Here is a 20942-nt window from a genome sequence, read left to right on the forward strand (position 1 = left end):
AGACTGCCATCTTCATCATGTTACGGGAGTCTTGCAACTCTATCAGGCTGTCGGGCACTGGACTTTGCCGCTCTATGACATCCTCTTGAGCACTCGGCTTTCAACTAAGCCGACAACAATCGAGGGAAAGAACTTGAGGACATCTTGGCTTTCTGGGAACGATCACAACCGAGTCTCTTGAGCAGCGCTTGAGCACGAGATTCATTCGACAAGGTGGCAAGGTCTGGTTTCTTCCTTGGTACGGAGAGCTTTCGAGCATCGTTGAGAAGGAGGTAGGCGAGCATTGCCATGCACTTAGTTGCTGTCATGGCAATTTTCTCAGCATTTTGGTCCAGTCAATCGAGGCCACCCAAACAATGGTCAAGTTACCTACATTATCACTACTGGGGAGTTGGCTGCGTTCCCCTTCAAAATTCTTCGCTCTGGACATCATCCGCATGTGTCTGGTCGTGTGCGTGATCGATCTGCAAGACGAATTGGTTGACAAGCGATGCCCGGAGCGGACTGAAGGAGGGCTCAAACTCCATTAAGCTGGATTGGATCTGGGATTACAACCTGCCCTTACTGGCATAGAGCTTGGGACTTTTTCATCCAAGCTTGTGGGCTTTGAGATCCCAATGGCCTTTGGACCCGCCTGCAATTGGTGGACGACGACATCATTGAATTGAATTCTGCCACTTGCTCCTGCCGCTTTCTGGGAGCGTTACTGTTTTTTCCGCCAGAGTAAGGTAGCCTGGTGTTATTCACTTTGCGCGATCCTCTTCACGCAAATCTTTTCTCAACAACAACCATCAAGCAGCGACGATCCAACACGATGACCACCGACAACAGCGCCACCGTGCCGGCCTACCTGTCATACCTACGCCATCAGCCGTACTTGCCGCCCGCTCCACCGATCGACGAGAAAGTCGTGCCGGCTTACTGGGCGCATCAGTGCGCAGTCAGCGGCAAAGAAGAGTGGTGAGTCGCTCGCAACCTTCTCGCTGCCGCGACCAAAAGCCCACGCTCTACCTTGGAACATTTCTCTCGCCATGTCTACCAGAGGCTTATGAAGCTTCCATCGGCAACTCACATTACCCGGATGGAGTTACCTTGCTGACAAGTGTGTTTTGGCCAGGGACTTTTGGCACGGTGATCCGCACACCTGCAAACATGGGTGCGGCTACAAGACGAACCCCTCCACGATTCTGCGCAACAGAGACGGACAGCAGCTGGAGACCATTGAGGGCGAGAATTTGCTGGAGGATCGTTTCGTGGATTGGTGGGCGATCTGTTGCCGTTGCCAGCGGTGGCAGCAGAATGTATTGCCTGCGCATCCTCTTCATGGACGAATTCAAAAGGTCAATGGAGAAAACTGTTGCGATCACTGTCGCAACTTGACGACGAGCACCAGCGACTGCACAAGCTGTCTTGCAATCACCAAGTACCGCGAAGTCACGCGTACGTTGAGCGGGGTGGATATCCCTGGTGCCGCTCGAAGCCGGCATCACCAGATCATAATCACGAGGCGCCAGCAATCCCGCCCGAGGTTCAATTTTGGGGGCGAATTGTCCGCCAGTTCGACGATTGGAGATGAAGAGAATAAGAATCAGAAGGGGGATCTGGAGGATATTGAGAAAACGAAGGAATGCCGAAACGATGAGGAGGAGAATGGGAAGAAGGAGCAGGGCAAGGAACGCAAGGGGGATGATGAGAAGGTGTCACAAGCGTCTGGTTGAGGGTCTTTGATAATGGGCAGGGCCATTGTGTGGCACTTGTTTGCCGAATCAGAGGAGGGAATTATGATAGGGCCTTTTTCACTCAACTAAGGTGGTCCAAGTCATCACAACTGTCCTCTTCAGAACAGTTGATCGTCGGAACCAACAAGCAGAGGAGGACTGTCAGGCATTGCATGGAGTTTTTGGCGTCACAAATAATCCGGATACCGAGAAGGGGATCGGGAATTTCGCATTAGATTCCTGAAATTTTCTCAATGAATCAGTCAACTCTGCTTTTGAGGTAGATATGTTGCGTGCATACCTCATCTTGAATCGCTTACTCTGCGTTCATGTTGTTATGTCATCGAACCGCCCCCGTCGTTGCCCGTCGACAGGTTTGGACTCTGGAAGTAATGAAGTCAATTTTATGGGGAGGGGGAAATATCTTGCAGATGCATTTGAACTGTTGGTTGCACTGTGGACCGTTAAAACCCAATTGAAGTTGCTGGCGGTACTCCGACGCTAACTGTCGAGAACCACATGTTTCAGCAGACATCTGTACTATTTCATCAAGCCTTGAAGAATTGGGAATCCTCAAAAAACTGGGATTGGGCCATATAAAGTGTTAACTCCGTCCGAGTTCACCGCGATTGCCGACCATGACCTGGATCGCACTCGCCGGCACCTTCGGACTTCTCCAGTTCCCGTCGAACATCCGGAACCCGTTGTTTCGCTTTGCACATCGATACCAAGGGTCTTTTAATGGGTCTTCCGCGGAGCTGACACGGAAGTGACTTTGGTGGCGCATCGCCGACCGCACGCCTCCCTCGCTCTCCCATTCTGATGGTCGTTAAACTGACATCATTGCGAGAGGAAACATGGGTCACATCAAGACGGCGAAAACCATGACAACTTTAGTTACATTGTCACAAGGAACTGAAAAGGAGACGCTATCGAGGGGGCACACTGCCACAAAAGTTATAATGAGCGCCTCGCCGAACTCCCCGATAGTCTTGTGTTTTTCCCGCATCTTCACCGGTGACCGGGCTCAACTTCCTTCGCCAGCCTTACCATGAAGCTCACCTCGGGTTTGGCGCTTGTTGCCGCAACCTTCCGGCTTGCCTTGGCCTCTGAGCCAACCTTTGAGACTCTTGTTTCCAGGGAGATCAACCTTCTCCAGCGGACCGAGTACGACATCTGCCAGGCAGACTGCAATCTAGCCGGAGTTTCATTCCCTGACAAGAACACTCTTCAGCTACCACTTGAGGACTACTACTCTGAGAGATGTCCTGAGATTTTCCTTGGCAATTACGACAATCCCAAGGGGAAATCGACAGTCTGTCTTGATTTTGCTGGACCATATCTGACCTTCACCTTCAACCCATTTCCCGGCCACACCACCACATCTGCCCAGGTCACCTGGGGACTCAAGGGCAACCCTCTCTACCCAGCTGGATACAAACCACCACCACCCACAAGAGCTGTTCAGTGTACACCAGGGCAGGATGGCACTTTCCTGTGCAAGGTTCCTTTCAACGAGATTATTAATGCTTCCAGCCATGCCGAGATCAAACACCTTCTTGAGGGCATGTGCCCCAACGGCGACGAAGCGGGCCTCACCCTCTATCTCCAATTCGCCGGAAGCGTTATTGTACCTGATTCACACGAACCGATTCATTTCCAACAACAGTTCCCCTGCAAGCCCGGCGGTCGTAACAAACACGGCATATGCACCTCCTACGACTGTGACTACGACTATTTCGAGATCACCTACCGTTGCAGCAAGTGCCTAGTTGCCCCTTGCCATGCAACATGCGATACGACACCTGCTTACGGCTATCAGAGCCCTCGAAACTCCCATGATCTCAACACACAGAAGGGCACAGATTGCAAGAGCAGCTGGGGTTGGTATGAGACGCCCAGTATTCACGACCTCAGAAGGGGCATACACGGCCATCTCTACATCCAAGAAAAGGGCAAGTACTACGAGAGGATTGGCAGCTGGGCTGCTACCATCAACGCCCTGAAGAAGCTGGACGTCAAGCTCAAGATTACACCTGGCCTGAAGTACGTCATTGAAAAAGTCAACATCAACCTCTCCTGCCTCCCCATCACGACCTGCAAATCGGATTCTTTCACGTACACCAAGGATGTGCTCGGAGGCCTTCAAGAGTACGACACGGACGGCATCCACTACCCTGCGTGCGGCCGGCGCTCTAGGGTTTACTTGATCGTTTCGGCGGATGTTGGGAATCCTGAGAATCAAGACGGTGTATGCGAGCGTCCACATCATGATGAGCCTTCCCACAATGGAAAGCCACACGACGACAAGCCGTCGCACAGCGATAAGCCTGCTCATGACGGTCAGCCCCACGACGGGAAGCCACATGATGGAGGGTCGCCCAATGATAAGCCTCACCACGACCAGCCCTCTCACCACGGGCAGCCCTCTCACCACGGCGGGCTCCCTCACCACGGCGGGCTCCCTCACCACGGCGGGCTCCCTCACCACGGCGGGCTCCCTCACCACGGCGGGCTCCCTCACCATGGCGGGCTCCCTCACCATGGCGGGCTCACTCACCACGAAGGGCCCCCTCACCACCACAAACTCCATGATGGCACACCTTCTCACGACAAGAAGCGTTCCCGTGATTAAAAGCCTGCCTCCGACAAGAAAGCCTTTTGATGGCGAACCTGCCAAGGATAAACATGGCGGAAATTTGGGAGTGGTATCTTCAACTCGGTGTTGACATGGAAGGATGTATTCTTGGGAGTGGCTTAAAAGTTGAGGTTTTGGAAAAGTGATATTCCTGGGTCTGGGTCAAAAGTTGAGGTTTTGGAAAAATGACATTTCGGTTTTCTTCTCCCGGCAGAGTCTCTTATACATATCTGTCTTTTTTCTTTCTTTCTCCTCTTGGTACTGAACTTGGACCAACGGTCATTGTACAAACGCCCGCTAGGGAGATTGGACATTTGTATTTACCTTCTCCTCCTTCGTTTTGATCTGGGCTGGTCGTGGTATATAGAAGTCGAAAGTAAATATCTTGTGAAAATTCCATTTTGGACGTCTCTGCTCTGGCATGGTGGGATGTGACCATATTGGAATGAGTCGAACTCTGGAATGTCTCGGTTAAGCTGGACAGCTTTGTGTGGTACGATTTCCATTGCTGTTCAACAGAACCAGAATAAGGCAGTCTTACAAAGGGCTGGTGCAAACACACTTGAAATGCTGTGCCGACTCAGGCAAGTCTTCTCCGTTCCTGCATCTGGGTGCATCTGGGATCACCGAGGATTTGTATTGTTCCCAATATGATCCAGTACCTTATCGTCAGTCATACGGAAAGCCAAAAACGGCCTTTTCATTGTGCCTGTGTAGGCAGCGACGGTCTGTCTTTAACTGGGGCCAGAAACAGCTCCTACGTTGGGGCATAGGAAATCGCTGCCTCTACTAAAGCCATTGATGGCTTTCAATTTGAATACACAGCAAGAACCCACGCTTTCAAATGCTCACACCACTATTGGTTGAGCTCTCGAGCACGATCTTGAACTACAGGTGGACGGCATCTGCCTCCAAAACTGGCTGCTACCTACTACACACAGTCACTTTCGGCGCCTGAGCTCCTTGCACGGAAACCCAGAGCTTGGCTTTGCAAGGCTACATTGCAACCTGGCAAAGGTAGATGCAGCATCACAAGGATCATATCCAGCATCTTTGCTTTCTGTTTAGCCAGAAACGGCACCTCAGGATTCTATTCCTACGCCCCAGGTTTCTCAGCAAAATAAATCTGGGGAGCCGATTCTGCCTTGAGCCAAGACAGACAATCCGAGCTATTTTCCCCTGTGCTCCCCCTGAGTGACTCAGAGGAGTAAAGAGGACTGTGTGGCTCTACAATGGATGGCTTAAATGTGTTGTTTCTAGTGTTGCTGAACTGCTTACTGTAATCTCCCTTGCTGTGTGAGATGGCGCGACTTGCAAGACCAAGCTTCGGGCCGATCACCCAGATACGCTGATGAGCATCTCGTCTGCAAAAGCCAAGGTGCTTCATCAGCCGGGCGCAGATGGATCGTACGGGCGTCTCAACGAACTTGCCCACAAAGTGGTCGAGCGTCAAGTGATCTCCGATCTTACCCCGCGACATCTCCTGGCCCTGTGTTCGGGTGGCGTGCAGACTCGGGAAGGCTTCTTGAACGGCCGGGTAGAGGGTGAATAAGCTGTCGAGGGTGCGGCGTTGTAGCGTGTCAAAGTCGTCCCAGTGTCGGAGATAGGTCGGGCAAAGCTTGCCATGCGGGGCCGAAGCAGGGCCGGCTGTAGTAAGCCTGGGATCCCGCTGTACTTCGAACGTGGTAAAGAGATGCTGGTGACAATATTCTAGGTACTCGACAAGTGTGGTGTTGCGGACCTCGCGTTGGGCCTCCTCTGCCCGGCGCTCAGCCACCTCTGCCCGACGCTTAGCATCATCAACTTCCTTTCGTAACTTCACAAGCTCTGCCTCCATCGATTTTGTAGGTCTTGTTGATGTTGATGAATGGCTGATGTGGTTTAAGGCTAGGGCGTTGCTTTGGTGAAATGAGCTTGGACACTCAAGTGGGGCTGGGTAAGTGCAAGAGTCGCGTAGTCACGTGCCTTCGATAGCGCGTGCCATGGTTGACAACACTTTGAGGCTGGAATTCAAGCACCCATGTGAGCACTGCAACTGCGGTGAGCTACTGTGCCAGAGTGCAATGCCGAGCATAATCAAGTCTGGACCGCCCTCAGATTTCTCAGCTCTGCGAAGCTCCTTATCTTTTGGCTCGGTGACCTACGATAAGATGCGAATCTGATTGGTCTCTCGCCAGCCAAGTTGCTGGGCCTTTCTTGGATCCTCCTGAATATCATCACCCACCAGCTTGGCGAGCTGGCAGTGGGACTTGGCGTACGTATGCCGTCTCGGCGCGTCTCACTGCCACGACTGACACGCTCATTCGTTACTTGATTATTATCATGGCGAACATGGCTTCTTTTCTTTCTCATTCCTCTCAGCTTCTCATCCTCTTCCTCGAGCCAATTCCACCACGAACCATACACAAATCAACAAGCCTTGATGGCTTCCAACGTCGCACCATGGGATGACGTCAAGTACTTGACGGATGACGAGATCAACTTTTTTCTCGACGACCTCGACCACAACAATGACGGGTTAATTGACTACAGCGAAGTCGAGCAGAAGCTGGATAAGGTCCATGAGGAGATTGCTCCCAAGGCACTTCCACACCATCTTCACCATGACGGTCGAGAGGACTTGGACCGTCATGCATTCCTCCGCGCCATTATCAAGTCAGACAAAAACCGGATCCCGCGCGCCGAGTTCGCCGAAACGGTCAAGAGCTGGAAGATTCCCAGCATGAAACAGGACCAGGCGAATGACAGCGAGCAAAAGGACTACATGCGCAAGATGGGCATCTGGAGACGGATGAAGTCTTACTGGGCTGTTCACGGGCCAGAAATCGCCTTTATTGGGCTGGTAGTGGCTATGCAGCTTGCTTTTGGGGTTTGGCAGTTTGTCAAGTACCTCACTGGAGAGTACTACACACGCGGTTTTGGTTGGGGCGTGGTGCTGGCCAAGACTTGCGCTGGTGCTCTTTATCCGACCTTCTTCTTTCTGATTCTCAGCATGTCGCGGTATTTCTCGACATTTCTTCGACGGTCGTACTACATCTCAAGGTTCATCAACTGGGATTTGTCCCAGGAGTTCCACATCAGGATTTCGTGTGTGGCTCTTGTGCTCGCAAGTCTTCATGCAATTGGACACCTGGGAGGCTCTTTTGTTTGGGGCAGCAGGAAGGAAAACGAAGATGCCGTGGCTATCTTGCTGGGACCAGATGCTGTGCCACGGCCGTATATTAACTACGTTAAGTCCTTGCCTGGGTTCACTGGTCTTACTGCTTTGGGCTTGTTTTATCTTCTTTCACTGCTGAGTACTCCTCCAGTCAGAAAGTGGAACTATGAAGTCTTCCAAATGGGCCATCTTCTGATGTATCCCATTATTGGGTTATTGATGGCCCACGGCACCGCAGGGCTACTTCAGTGGCCCATGTTTGGGTACTGGCTTGCCTTCCCCACGCTCTTGGTTCTTACAGAAAGAATTGTGCGGCTACTGGTTGGTTTTCACAAAATCAGCGCTGCTCTTCAGGTTCTAGACAGCGAAACCGTCGCGATCAGAGCCAAGATTCCAAGTGAAAGAATTTGGAAATACAATGCTGGACAGTATGTCTTCTTGCAGGTCCCGGCCCTGAGCTTCTTTCAGTGGCATCCTTTCACAGTATCCACATGTATCGGTAATGAAATGCAGCTTCATATCAAAACCGACGGGAACTGGACACGCAGACTCCGTGACCTGGCTGGAAAAGATGGCATAGCACAGATTCAGATTGGCATCAACGGCCCATTTGGGGCACCAGCACAGCGCTTTTACGACTTCAGCCACACCATTGTTGTTGGTGCCGGTATTGGTGTCACCCCCTTCAGCGGTATCCTTACGGACTTGCAAGAGAAAGACGACAAAGCTCACAATGGCCCGGGTCTGGATGCTCCAATCACTGCAGGTGGAAGATCAACATCCCATGGCTCCCACCTCATCGGCCCTGGGGAGGATGGCTTGCAGGATTCGTCTGTCAGGGACAGGGAGAAGGTCTCTACTGGAGCCCCTATAGAAGACGCCAACCACCGGGAGACGCTCACCAAGGGAGGCAACGAGACGGACAACCACCCATCAGACTATCGCCGCGTTGACTTTCATTGGAGTGTCAGAGACAAGAACAACCTCCTCTGGCTATCCGATCTCCTAAACCGGGTTTCTCGCTCCCAGCAATGGCACGCTCAGCACCATAAGGAGGAGCACGGCCCCCATCTCGACATTAGAATTCACACCCACGTCACTCAGAAAAGGAACAACATCGCCACGCATGTATACCGCTGGTTGCTGGAGATGCATCGTACTCCTGAGCACCCAGCCAGCCCGTTGACCGGACTGCTGAACGCAACACACTTCGGCAGACCAGATTTTATCAGGATTCTGGATAGGCATTATGAGGAGATGAAGGGGTACAAGGCTGAACTCGTAAGGAAAGACAAGGAAAAGTGGGAGGACGAGGAGTTCAAGGTCGGGGTTTTCTTTTGTGGGACACCGATTGTTGGGGAGATCTTGGCTGATAGGTGTCGCTTGTTGAGTGCGAGGGGCAGGACGGATGGGAGTAAGATCGAATATCATTTTATGATGGAGGTGTTTAACTAGGTAGTGTGCTGGAGGGAAACAGGAGCGTGGTCTCCGTACTCTGTGAGTAATGATGAACAGTATTTGTTTCTACAAAAGAACACCTGCCGGCGAACAAGGAAGTGTTTTTGGAACAATACAGACTTACTTTACATGCGGCTCTACACCCACACGTGAATGGACGGCCGACACCACCCGACAGATATCCTGGTTTTTCCGCTCCACCTCATCTCAACTTCTTGATCTGGATATGGGGCTCCATTCCAACAAGCTGAAGCTGACGAACTATTAGATGACTGATGTCCCCACACATGCTGACAGATGGCAGGGCAAGCTGGGGGCTTCATGCAGGAACGGTGTATTCAGCAGTACACATTGACCCCAACTTCCATGCAACTCTTACGCATATGTTGACATTGGCATAAACGAATCTGTCGATATGATGACGTGCCAAGTTGGAAGCGATAGTCCCATTGTCAATAGTCTGTCCAACGTAATCCACGTTGATGAGTAAGATTATGCACTGTTTGGAGACATGAGGCTGGTGATTCCTGAGGCTAGATGCATGTGAAAAGAACGCACACTAGGAGACGGGGCTGGCTACATAATCGTGAAGTAAAGAACAGGTATAAAACGGAGGCTCATCATCCCCAAAGTCTTTGACATTCCCTCCTCATCATCCACCAGCGACATTCTCCCATCCAACACTCACCCACCATGCACTTCATCAAGCTTCTCACCGCAGCCACTGCCTTCGCAGTCGGCACCTCCGCCTGGAACATCCCACGACAGGCAAACGGCACAGTCACCGTCACTCAAACCGTGACTTCCTTCCTTACCGCTCCTTGTGACCCTGCCACCACCGTCATCTCAACTCAACCACCCTTGTCTACCACCGCACTGCCTGTCACAAGCTGCACACCATCACCTTCTCGTCCTTCACCTGTTCAGCCCGGGGCAGTATGCAACTGCTTTGCCTGGCATTATGTACGATCGGGTGACAACTGCTGGGAGTTGTCGCAGAGATATGGGATTACGGAAGCGCAGATTCAGGCCTGGAACACCGAGGTTGGACCGAGTTGTGAGATTTGGTTGGATTACTTTGTTTGCATTGGTGCTTGAGCTGTCAACTAAGGGATTGTGGGGGGAGCAAGGAAGGCCTTGCGGGGGAGAAATGGTCGGATGAAATAGTGGATGAGATGATGGATGAGATGATGGATGAGATGATGGATGAGATGAATGAACTAGGTAAAAGGACATAGCTTTTTCAGGTCACAAAAATATACATTGTGTTAGTCTTGAAGTCTTGAAGTGTAAAATGATAAAAAGTGTATTAAATTCAAAGCACGCTAAGTATGCCTACCTGGTACCTGTTTTTGGCCTTTTCGTATTAGATGAAATCTTACGCAAACGGTTAATTATCCTGAAAGCCAGCCCAATTAGTACCTATGAAGGGTAAGTGCTTTTTTATTTTAATTTTTTCTTTTTTATTTTTTTTTGAGATTTTAGGTGATGATGAGATGGCCATGACACAGCTAGTACTGAGTAGCAGAAGAATCATATCTCATCCTCGCGACAATTTCATCCAGAAACCCCCACTCAATCCGATTATGAAGAATATGGTACCTCAACAAAAAGTCAAGAATCACCAAGCCATTCTCCGGACTAAAGCTGTTAGCAAACAGCTCCCTCTCGAGCTCCTGGAAATTCAGCCAGATTAACTCGCTTACATCGCACCCAAGCTCATAGACATGCCTGTGCTTGGGAAGGACCACATCAAAGATGTAGCGCCTCGAAAACTCGACAGTGCCCTCTCGGGCACTCCCGTATTCGGGGCCATGAATCTGAGTAGAGAAAATCTTACCCTGGGATGCGAAGAAGGTGTTGTCATCAAATAACCACCTGGAGATATCCTCACCTGCTAAACGCTTCAAAGCCGCCAGAGGCGAGGCATCAAGGGCGGAGACATTGGTAGTGAAGAAGGGAGCCAGCCTTGCGCCGCCACTTTTGGGACCACCAGGGACTCTACGAACAAGGAGCTCATGATCGCCCTGTGGTGCCCGCCAGATGTTGAGGACAGCAAAGTGAGTGGGAATGCCGAGCACAGGGACCAGTGTACACGGGACCTTGACCCCAGGGAGAATACCACAGGTGGAGGTGGGGATCGGAGCCTGAGTGTGCCCAGGAAAGACCATCGGTTGAAGGTTGCCAAACGGATTACCACTCAGGCGCCAAGCAGCGTCAAAGATGTCCCTGATGGCCTTATTCAGTGTTTCCGGGTTGGTGCAGTATTTGGATTTAAGCTGCATGTGGTTGTTGGGTTGGACTTCAACGTTTTTGGCTTTGATGAAGTCGAAGAAGGAGGAAAGCCTCCGATCACCCTTGAAAATGCGGGCAGTTGATTCGAAAATCACGCCGCACTTTACAACAGTGTCGGTGTCCACAGGGTGGATTTGATTTCCTCGCTTGAGGAGAATGGTGAAGCGCCAGACGGGGAAGTCTTGACGGGGTTGCCAAACCCTGGTGCCATCTCCCTCCATGAAACCGTTGCCTTGCTTGAGGACGGCCAGGATGAGGCTGGTATCGGGCACAGGTGTGGAAGCCATTTTTTGATGTGTTATCTTGACCAAGTAGAGGGTCTTGATGTGTTGCCAAAGTAATCCTTGCTTCGATGCAAAATGTTCACGTAAAATGAAGGCTGATGCCAGAAATAAAAGACGTTTTACTTCAGGTAACCTCGACGTGGTTAAATAGAATCTTCAGAGTCTAGAACGCAACAGAAATATTTTTTTTGTTCTGAGACATCTCTCCTGGTGGCCGAACAAAGCTTAAGGGGTGCAACAATAGTATTGTCGCACTGTGGCGAGAGCAAGCAAGTCAATGCCCTCCTTACACACGGGACACAGCAGAACATTCGGTGGCTCTTCTATGTCATGCACCGTGTTGCCAAATTCTGTCCTGTGCTTGTGGAACTGACCTGTGGTTCTGACTTTTATTCCGTCCACGTTCCTTTTGACGGTTTTCTTTTTGATGCTGCTAAAACCTGGTTCATTCCTCACCGACACAATACACAGCTTGCCTTGCCTGAAATCGCCTGACAACTCACCCGTGGCAACCGCGATGCAACTGAGAAGTGCAACAAGACGGCGACTTGCGGGGAAAATAGCCAAGGATAATGGGCACATCTCAGAGGACCATGAACGCCCAGGCCCAAGCACGGCGAGATTGTGCGAGCGCTGCAAGTCGATTCCATGGAGTAAAGTCTCAAAGTATGTTCTCGCCCAGAGATTGGCTGCGAGAGAGGTGGACAGATATCGGCTACACATGGGAGTGGGAAAATGTTTCTTGACCCTCAGATGAACGGCAGCATATGGAGCAATCCACATGCCAAGTGTGTCGCATATTGGCAACCATCATGCCAGAGTATGGTGGAAAAACCTACATTGTTGCCGTCACGTCTTACCAAGCCTTCAACACTGCTAGTTTCAACTTGGCGAATGCTTCATCGTTATGGTCCAAGGGCAATATTCTCATCAGCGGCTTCGAAGAAGATCCTACCGGAGGGTGGGATGCACTGTTCGAACCAGATCCTCCCGCTTTCCAACGTCCCCTTGTCGAGGACAGAACGGAGAAGAAGGAGTTTGGCGCACGACGCATCCTACCAAATGTAGTTAGCTGGGACCTTGTTGCAACTTGGATGGGATATTGCCAGCAGAACCATGGCTTGAGATGTCGCCCCAACATGAGCAGCCAATTCCCGGGCTACGGATGATAGACTCCCGGGCACGATGCGTGGTCCCTGCACCTGACGGATGCAGTTATGCTGCGTAAATATGTGAGTGCCGTTCCGACATTCTGATATCGCTTTGACTTATCGTCCTGCGTTCCTCAACCTGACGTCAAGAAGTGCATTGATCAGGAAAACCCACAGGAAAAGAATGAGCAGATCACCAAGATGGACGCCATATACACGTGTGCCGATCTCACCTTTATCTCTATCTCCGGAGAGAGCGCTGCCGAGGGACTTCCTGGCGTTGGCAGCAAAGCCCGCCAGCCCCAAAAGCGGGTGGTCATTGGTCACGTTGTTCTTACTCAGGTCTTGTCCCATCTTCTGCCACTCCTGGGAAAGTCGAAATGGGCTACAAGGGCCTGGACGTTTCAAGAAGGGTGCCCGTCTAAACGAAGACTGCTTTTCACCGACCAGCAAGTATTTTACGTGTGTAACAGCATGTACTGTGCAAAGTCCGTGAGGCAACCACCCGAGAGCGCGGGCCTTGCCTCAATACTTGATTTTACCCATCCATTATCCTTTGTCAGCGAGCCCGTGAGAGGTGTTTTTGAATTCCCTGCACACCCAAGCCCACTTGACAAATATGGCCATGGGGCGAGGAGACTTACGTAAGACCTTGTTGTACTCCTGGGGGAATACAGCAAGCAACAACTCTCATTCGAGTCTGGTAGACTTAGCGCATGCATGGGAATCCTGGAAGCAAACCACGAAGCAGAATTCTCGCATCCCAAATCACGTTTGGGGTGTGCCTGTAGCTTGGGAAGCACATCCGTGGGTGTCGTACTTTGCAGACCCATCGGAGCAAGCGAAAAGCCCATGGAAAATAACCTTCTTCTGGATCTACTGGCGCAAAGACAAACCCGGTCAACGAAACAAGCACTTCCCCACATGGTCATGGACAAGCCTATCCGGCCCAGTGACCATGAATCACCATCAACCAGCAACCCAGATGGGCACGTCATGTTGGCGTGAGACGGGCAATTTTCCGGACCGACCTGAAATTCAGTTTGCTCCATTGTGTGGTTATCCGGCCTTCTCTCCGGTGCCAAAGACTCCGGAGAGTTTGGCAAATTCTCCGTATCACAAGCTTTCGGAATGTACCAGATACATGCACGTCATGGCATAAACGATTGTGGCTCCGATACAATACTATTACTGGAGCGAAGACACTCCGTGGCACGAGGTTGATTCCGGATGAATAGTCAATCCCGACAACCCGATGTGGAGCAGTGCTCAACCCAAGTGGATAGGATTTAGGCTCTCGAGAAAACGTTCAAGACCAGTGAGGCCTGGGTGGTATGGGAGGCTCAGGATTTCCGATGATCTGGACAAAATAATCGAGATACATCTGGACACTGACGACTCACCTCCCAAGGAGAGCCTGGCTATTTCCTTTGATCAGTTAAAACCACGAGGGTCACATTGTTTCTATGTCAATTATCCATCCTATGATCTTGATCCAACGATCAGTGTCTGATAAATACTCACGAGCGGTTCGGACTTATGGATATGCCTGGGATCAATAACTCTACGTTGGGAAAAGCACAGGAACGATGTCAATATTGTCCTCCTGTGCCCTTCACGACTTTACCAACCGCCCAAGGTCCAGATGTTTCGCGCATCCTTATCGCCTTGAGTCTGACAATGCTGGATCTGCTGCTGAAGCAGTATTGATAGAGAACATCACGCCCTTGTGGCACAATCATCGGGAGCTGCGGTATCTGGTAGTGGGTTAATATTCAACAAGGGTGAGTGTAGAGGGTGGCGTTGGCTCAGTTTTACGTAGTAGCACACACGTTCAGTTCTCTTTATCATTCCGCGACTGTCCCACCATAAGTACCCATAAGTACCCACTTTTCCCAAAGTCCATTGGCTAGCAATTCAATCATACCTGTCATCTCTGGCTTATATCTACTTCCACACATCCTCAATGTGTTTACTACCAGTCTTTCACTCGTAATTCCTAGGGACTGACTTATGGTCTTCCTCTTTCATGCCTTACACCTCTAAACTCCTACTAAAATTTACCGGGCTACTGCCGTTCTTGTCGTTCAAATAATGACCTAACGTACACATGTGTCGTTTCATAATGTCAATGACAGAAGACAAAACCACAGGAAACCCCCAGGCACGCAAGATACGCTAAACAGTGGCCCTGCCCACTGTAAAAAGACTAAAAGGTGTGGTTTCATTCCCTTACAAAGCAATATTATCAGCAACTACAATTCCAGATCCACCCAAGCCTGTTCCACCAATCTTTACTCTGAAAATCCCATCGTCGAATTGACTGCTGCCAGCATATATTTGGCCAACAACCCGATTTTCAACCGTGACAACAGCCCCAATATAGCGACACTCAAGATGAGAGCCAACAACCAAAAGAGCAGACCCCGCTTGGTTACCCGACCTCTCTGACGGGTGCGTCAAAAGCAGGCATCTATCCCATTGCCGAAGAGCACTCTCAACTTTTACAGCAGCAGCGACATCGTTGCCCTGTGGGCTCAAGTTGCCTGGCCTTCTCTCTGTCTATTTTATGAAATTGCCACATTCCTTCAACTGCCCCATCCGCATCAATAGTCAGCGTTCCAGATGAGTGTGCAAGGTCGCTGGCAGTGTCGACTGGCATATCAAAAAGTGTCGCCGGACACCAAGACCACGGCCCACGGTCCCTCATGGTCGGCTTTCCATGAAACAAGCAGCTATATGGAATTTTTCCCAGATGAGAAAGTACCTGAGCGGCGATGATGCTCTCGCCATCAGCCAGGTCACAGTCAGGTACCTGAGCTAGCAGCGCAGAGATAATGGTACGATCCCGCACCCAAGATGTACTGCGGGTTGACAAAGCAGTGAGCAAGTCACCAACATTATCAATGGGCCTTCGCAGCCGCCGGATCAATGTTGTGGCAAGCCAATGTGCAGGAGAAGACGTAGCTGGATTTTGAGCTAGGATTTCAGTGCCAAAATCTTTCATCAGTGGTTCAGAATCCCCAGCTGGGTCTTTGACAACACCAACACCCTCTTTGACATGAACAGCTCCAAGGCAGTCCAGCCGCGTGTGAACCAAGTTGAAAGGATCATGGTGATACAAGGGCTGCCGTCGTCGCTCCAGGGGAAGTTGACGAGGTCTGTATCGTGGATGATGGTGTATTCGGCGTTGGCGTAGTTTTCGTGCATATTGTTGAGAGCTAGCCGTCGAGCCTTGGTGGCGCTCTCGATGGCTGGCAATGCGACATGTGAAGGCAGGAGCTGGTGGTTCCTTCGACCGAATCCCCTGGGGCCAAGCCCAAGATGGGATTGGATCCTTGCCATCCAGTAGATGAGATTCGACACTTCAGCCAGATCGACCGGGTAAGCATCGTTATTCAGATAGGGAATGCGGTACTGTTCGTGATTCCCGGCCTGCACGCACATCTTGAGTGCCATACACAACCTTTCAACCAAGATGTGGATCTGAGACCGTCGTTCGGTGTGGAGGAGGACGGTCTGGCAACTCATTCCTGTTTAGGCCCAGCGCCGGAAGGCTTTCCATCCACACCCGGGGGCAGCTCCTTCCATCTTTGACCGCAGCTGTTGGCATGTACGACTCTTGCAATGACGAAGCCCCGCCTGCAAGGCAGCCAGGGCGATCTGGGATAAGAAGTCCATCTTTGGCTCAGTTGCATCCTCATGCAGCTCTGCAGCCAAATCTTCGACTTCCAGGTCAAACTTTGACACTTCTGTGTGTTGGGGAGTGCGAGGCCTTGTAAGGCCCCCGGGGGTATATGGTAGAGGTCGAGTGCAAACCCTACTACAGAGTACTATAGTGGTATTACAGAGGGCTAGCGCTACATATACAGAAGGTCACCTACTATTGCTCTGTCTTATAGTGCTGTAAGGCACTAGAGCCCACGCACACCCAAAGTTAAGCTACTGGTACCGTGTAGCAAAGTTTCCGCTGCGCCGTAAGCACTAAAGTGCTCTACCGTTATAGGGCCCTTAGGCTTGTTGTCACAGTTAACCCAACGGCAGGTCGCGCCACATGTGGGGCGCAGGTCGCCCCTAGCCAATCATTCAGGAAGTCAGGGAACAAGCCGATCAGGGCTAGGCAAAAGTGCTATGGCGCCAAGGCTCACGAGCAGTCTGCAGGATGCAAGATGCTAGGGATGATCAGAGGCATAGCACGACGAGCACAATGCAGGATGCAATGTGCTAGGAGTGATCGGGCCCATAGCAGGGCGAGCACCTCACGGCCCCAAGGTCTATATATACGGAGGAACTGGCTGGTGTAGATAGACAGTTCCGCAGTATGCAATTCAAGCTTGTATTCACGGTAGCTAGTGTTTACATTGAGACATCTTGTTGTGCACTGTTTAGCTGCGCCGAACAAATTGTCAGAAGTTACCTTCAACCAGTATCCCTTTCAGAGGTTCTGTACAGGGGTTCGTCACACTTGTATATGAACTCAACCTTTTAATAATACATAAATTAAATATTATTAAAAAAATATAAGTTAAGGTAGTAAATAAATTGATATATATTTCACATTAAATAAAGAAGAAATTAAGTTAATAAGTATAAATTTGGAGTTTTTGAAAATAATTTCGGAAACTTTTTTTATTTATTAATACTACCTAATAAATACAGTAAGTACATATTAAGTAATCTCTATATAGAATAAAAAATCGACAAATATCTAAATAACTTTTAACTCAAATATATAAATTTTAAATGATTCCTAAATAAAGTAAATATACTTTAAATAGCTCCTAAATAAAGCAAATAGACCCAAATATACCTTTAGTAAAGTGTCACGGCTTGACACTTGGTGGGGCGCGGGGCGCACCACGGACCAATCAGAACAGGATCAATAGGATCGAGGATCGATCCAGGAGAGTCAACCCCAAAAGGGACAGTATCGATAGGATCGATGGTCGAGTCTATCGATCCAGGACAGTGCCAGGCTTGGCACTAGGTCTATATATACGGAGGAACTGGCTGGTGTAGATAGATAGTTCCGCAGTATGCAATACAATTCACAATCGTGGTATCTTAAGCTATTGTGATTGAGACAAGCCATTTGTTGTACACTGTTTAGCTGTACCGAACCAGGATTGTTCAGAAGTGCCTTCAACCAGTGTCCCTTTCAGAGGTTCTGGATAAGGGTTCGTCACATAAAGTAAGTAAACTCAAACTAAATTTTGAGCTAAGTAAGTACACTTTAAATAAACGATAAGGTAGGTAAGTAAACGGGAACTGAAGATGGGCCGGTCCTAAGCTCCGATTAATTTTATTTGTATAAAGCGGCGAGGAGTTACGTAGCGAATTAAGACTAGATTCCGGTATTGTCATAGGCCTAACGGCAGACGATCGTAATGCGACTGTGAGCGCAATTACCAAACAACACTCTTATAGGGGGGTGCCGATATCTTCTGACAGATCTCCCCCTGTTTTATTCGCCCCAGGTTGGCTGCTGTCATAGCACTCGTCTGCGTCTATCTCATCTTTTTTGAACGTGCTTTCCTCCAACTTTGATATCCAAAGTTGGTTGGTGTGTTGATCGGTGCTGTTCTTCGGGTGGGCCATTTTGATCTCCTGTGAAAAGACTCTGTTCAGCATGGTGGCTTTCCGAGGAGCTTGGAATGGATGTGGGTTGACTTCAAGATCCATATCTGTGGAAAAAGTACCTCTATATGCATGGTCAAGTATTTACCGTGAGCAATTGTCGAGGTCTCCAATCCCACAACCCAGCTTTGGTCGTTCTCATGAAACAACATGGTTATCTGCTTTCACCTTGAAGCGGATCACAAGTCTTTCGCGGAGATGAATAGGGGATCATCGCTCTGTTTGGGGTTAAGGTTTCCTTCGGTGATATCAGGGGTCGATTCTTTGACAATGTCACGGGAGCAAGAAACGCCGCCAAAAAAGGTATGTATGGTTACTCTTCCGTCTATCAAAAAATGGAAAGATTCCTATTGGTTCTTCTCGTTAAAGCTACCACTATATATGAGCTTGGCATAAAATCGCAGGGAACAGAGAGGGTGAGAATTTAGGCAAATATCACGATCACCATTGATCACGTTCCATCACCCAGATTGGCGAGAGTTGAAACGAGGAAGACACGGTAATCTTTTCAATATGCAGTGTTGTTTAACTTGATTCAATGAGATGAACTCCTACTTTATTTTCGCATCTCAAGTTCACTTCACATGTGCTTTTGTTCTCATCCAGATTGCCAAAACCTTGTAAGTGACCATGTATCAACTCCGACCTCTTCTCCTATTCTCTCTTGGTTTCCTTGTGACAGCCGTACGGGGAGACAATTCAGCGGATTCCAAGAATGCGATTCCAGACGTCAACTTTGACCTAGAGGGGGAACACGCTGGTGAACTCCCTTCACCATGGGAAGGCCCCTCTCACTGTGTCTCTGGGGACCATTGCCTCTACTCCAACCCAGAAGGCAACGATCACAACGGCCAGGTCCTCATCACAACGTCAAATTATGCCTACTTCACAGCAACGTTCCCCAAGATCACTTCCGAAACCCAAATCTCACCTGATTCCTTCCACCTGGCTCCCATCCCAGGAAAAGGGAATGGATTCGTGGCAGGCCGGTTGATCAAAAAGGGCGAGGTGATCATGCAACGGCAGCCCTCTTTCTTGGTGCATGCCGACGCGCATATCGACATGAAGCCCGAGGTGCAGGAGAAGATCTACCAGATTGCACTGTCAAAGCTGTCCAAGGACGCCCAGGAAAAGTTCTTGTCGCAGTTCGGCGATGGTGTCAGGGCCAAGATCGATAAGAACAGCTTCCGGATCGTGATTGATCCATCCGGTGATAAGGAGAGCGGGCACTTGGGTGTGTTTGTGGATGTTAGTGGGTTCAACCATGATTGCAGGCCAAAGTAAGTGTTGCTGGTTGACTTCAACCATGGATGGAGAATGCTAACAAAAGTTGAAGCGTTCATTACCGCATCACCAACACCACTCACACCACCGTTGCCGTTCGGGACATCCACCCTGGAGACGAGCTGACTATCAGCTACATTTACGGCATCGCTCGCAGGTCCACCCGCCAAAAGGAGCTGCAAGACTGGGGCTTCGAGTGCACTTGCTCTCAATGCACCCTCAACAGCCTTGAAACCGCCGCCTCCGACGCCAGAGTCAAGGAGATCAAACGTCTTGAGGAGGAAATTGAGGACAAGATGTCCAGAAGAGGGGAAGATATCAAGCCTGAGATGGGAGGAAAGTTGGTGGACATGTATCTTGAGGAAAAGCTCTTTGCCTATCTGGCACCGACATACGTGAGAGCTGCGCTGATTTACAGCATGTTTGGGAACGAGGCGAAAGCGAAGGAATATGCCGAGGAAGCTGTAGATGCATTGACAAGAGAGTATGGAACCCATGCAAAGGATATCCAGAGCATGCGGGAACTTGCAGCCGACGTCAAGGGGCATTGGAGTTGGGGGATCAAGGTTGTGAGTGAGGAGAAGGAACAAAAGACGTGGAAGTTGGGGCAAGGGAAGGGAAAGAAGAATGAGACGGGTGAAGCCGGCGCCAAGAAGGAGAGAAAGATTAGAGAGAAGATCGGGAAGAAGGCTGGAAAGACAGTTAAGGAGGCAAAGGCGAAGAAGGATGAACTGTAAAGGGCGGCGGACACAGACCTGAGACAGCAGAAAATAATTTTGTTGAACAAATCGTAACGCTTCATGGTGGTTTGTTCTACAAAGGTTTTGTTGGGCTGGTGACCTAGGAAAGTCACTGGCTGCGAAAATGAGGCCAAAATTGGCCAGAAAAAAATAGTAAACAAATTGGTATTACAGTAGTTGGTTGTTGGTTAAAAAGTAAACAGTAAGAAAATCCAGCCCCAAGAGCAAACCGGTGTGGGTCTGGGAAAACCTGGGCCCTTTGGTGCCCCACACCCCCCCACAGACAGCACACCGCCGTCCAAAATGAAGCCATCGCCAATATCCTCCGAACCCCAATATACGCCCAGATTCTTCCACTTCCTTTGACTCCTTTGCCCAATGCCCTAGTGGCCTTTTTCCCCTACAAATACACGTTCTCCTGCATATTTCAAACCGGAAAATCTCGCATTCCCAACAGCTGCACAAACTTTGCGTGCTTCTCCCTTTGTAGTGCCTTTGTGAATCCATCCGCCGGCATCTCCAACCCAGAGATGTGTTGAATACCAAATCTTCCTTCCTTCACTTGTTCACCCACCCACTT

The 20942-nt window shown here is 50.0% G+C and overlaps 7 protein-coding genes across 7 annotated transcripts; 4 read left to right on the forward strand and 3 right to left on the reverse strand.

Moving 5' to 3' along the window:
- Positions 1 to 814: 814 nt before the first annotated feature.
- On the forward strand, positions 815 to 1718 carry PODANS_1_5005 (uncharacterized protein; the record flags this gene model as incomplete). The annotated part of the gene is made up of 2 exons (XM_001912669.1): positions 815 to 960; positions 1118 to 1718. 2 exons carry the CDS (start codon positions 815 to 817, stop codon positions 1716 to 1718), a joined length of 747 nt encoding a protein of 248 aa, XP_001912704.1.
- A 1051-nt stretch (positions 1719 to 2769) lies between these two features.
- On the forward strand, positions 2770 to 4353 carry PODANS_1_5010 (uncharacterized protein; the record flags this gene model as incomplete). The annotated part of the gene is made up of 1 exon (XM_001912670.1): positions 2770 to 4353. The coding sequence occupies one exon, from the start codon at positions 2770 to 2772 to the stop codon at positions 4351 to 4353; it is 1584 nt and encodes a 527-aa protein (XP_001912705.1).
- A 1099-nt stretch (positions 4354 to 5452) lies between these two features.
- Positions 5453 to 6193, reverse strand: PODANS_1_5015 (uncharacterized protein; the record flags this gene model as incomplete). Its single annotated transcript, XM_001912671.1, has 1 exon — positions 5453 to 6193. One exon carries the CDS (start codon positions 6191 to 6193, stop codon positions 5453 to 5455), a length of 741 nt encoding a protein of 246 aa, XP_001912706.1.
- Positions 6194 to 6778: 585 nt separating this feature from the next.
- PODANS_1_5020 (uncharacterized protein) lies at positions 6779 to 8968 on the forward strand (the record flags this gene model as incomplete). Its single annotated transcript, XM_001912672.1, has 1 exon — positions 6779 to 8968. The coding sequence occupies one exon, from the start codon at positions 6779 to 6781 to the stop codon at positions 8966 to 8968; it is 2190 nt and encodes a 729-aa protein (XP_001912707.1).
- Positions 8969 to 10482: 1514 nt separating this feature from the next.
- On the reverse strand, positions 10483 to 11553 carry PODANS_1_5023 (uncharacterized protein; the record flags this gene model as incomplete). The annotated part of the gene is made up of 1 exon (XM_001912673.1): positions 10483 to 11553. The coding sequence occupies one exon, from the start codon at positions 11551 to 11553 to the stop codon at positions 10483 to 10485; it is 1071 nt and encodes a 356-aa protein (XP_001912708.1).
- A 4154-nt stretch (positions 11554 to 15707) lies between these two features.
- On the reverse strand, positions 15708 to 16232 carry PODANS_1_5027 (uncharacterized protein; the record flags this gene model as incomplete). Its single annotated transcript, XM_001912674.1, has 1 exon — positions 15708 to 16232. One exon carries the CDS (start codon positions 16230 to 16232, stop codon positions 15708 to 15710), a length of 525 nt encoding a protein of 174 aa, XP_001912709.1.
- Positions 16233 to 18968: 2736 nt separating this feature from the next.
- On the forward strand, positions 18969 to 20359 carry PODANS_1_5030 (uncharacterized protein; the record flags this gene model as incomplete). The annotated part of the gene is made up of 2 exons (XM_001912675.1): positions 18969 to 19618; positions 19675 to 20359. The coding sequence occupies 2 exons, from the start codon at positions 18969 to 18971 to the stop codon at positions 20357 to 20359; spliced, it is 1335 nt and encodes a 444-aa protein (XP_001912710.1).
- Between the last annotated feature and the right edge of the window lie 583 nt (positions 20360 to 20942).

The sequence above is a fragment of the Podospora anserina genome, chromosome 1 (assembly GCF_000226545.1).
Source record: "Podospora anserina S mat+ genomic DNA chromosome 1, supercontig 1".
In the NCBI taxonomy this organism is placed as follows: Eukaryota; Fungi; Ascomycota; class Sordariomycetes; order Sordariales; family Podosporaceae; genus Podospora; species Podospora anserina.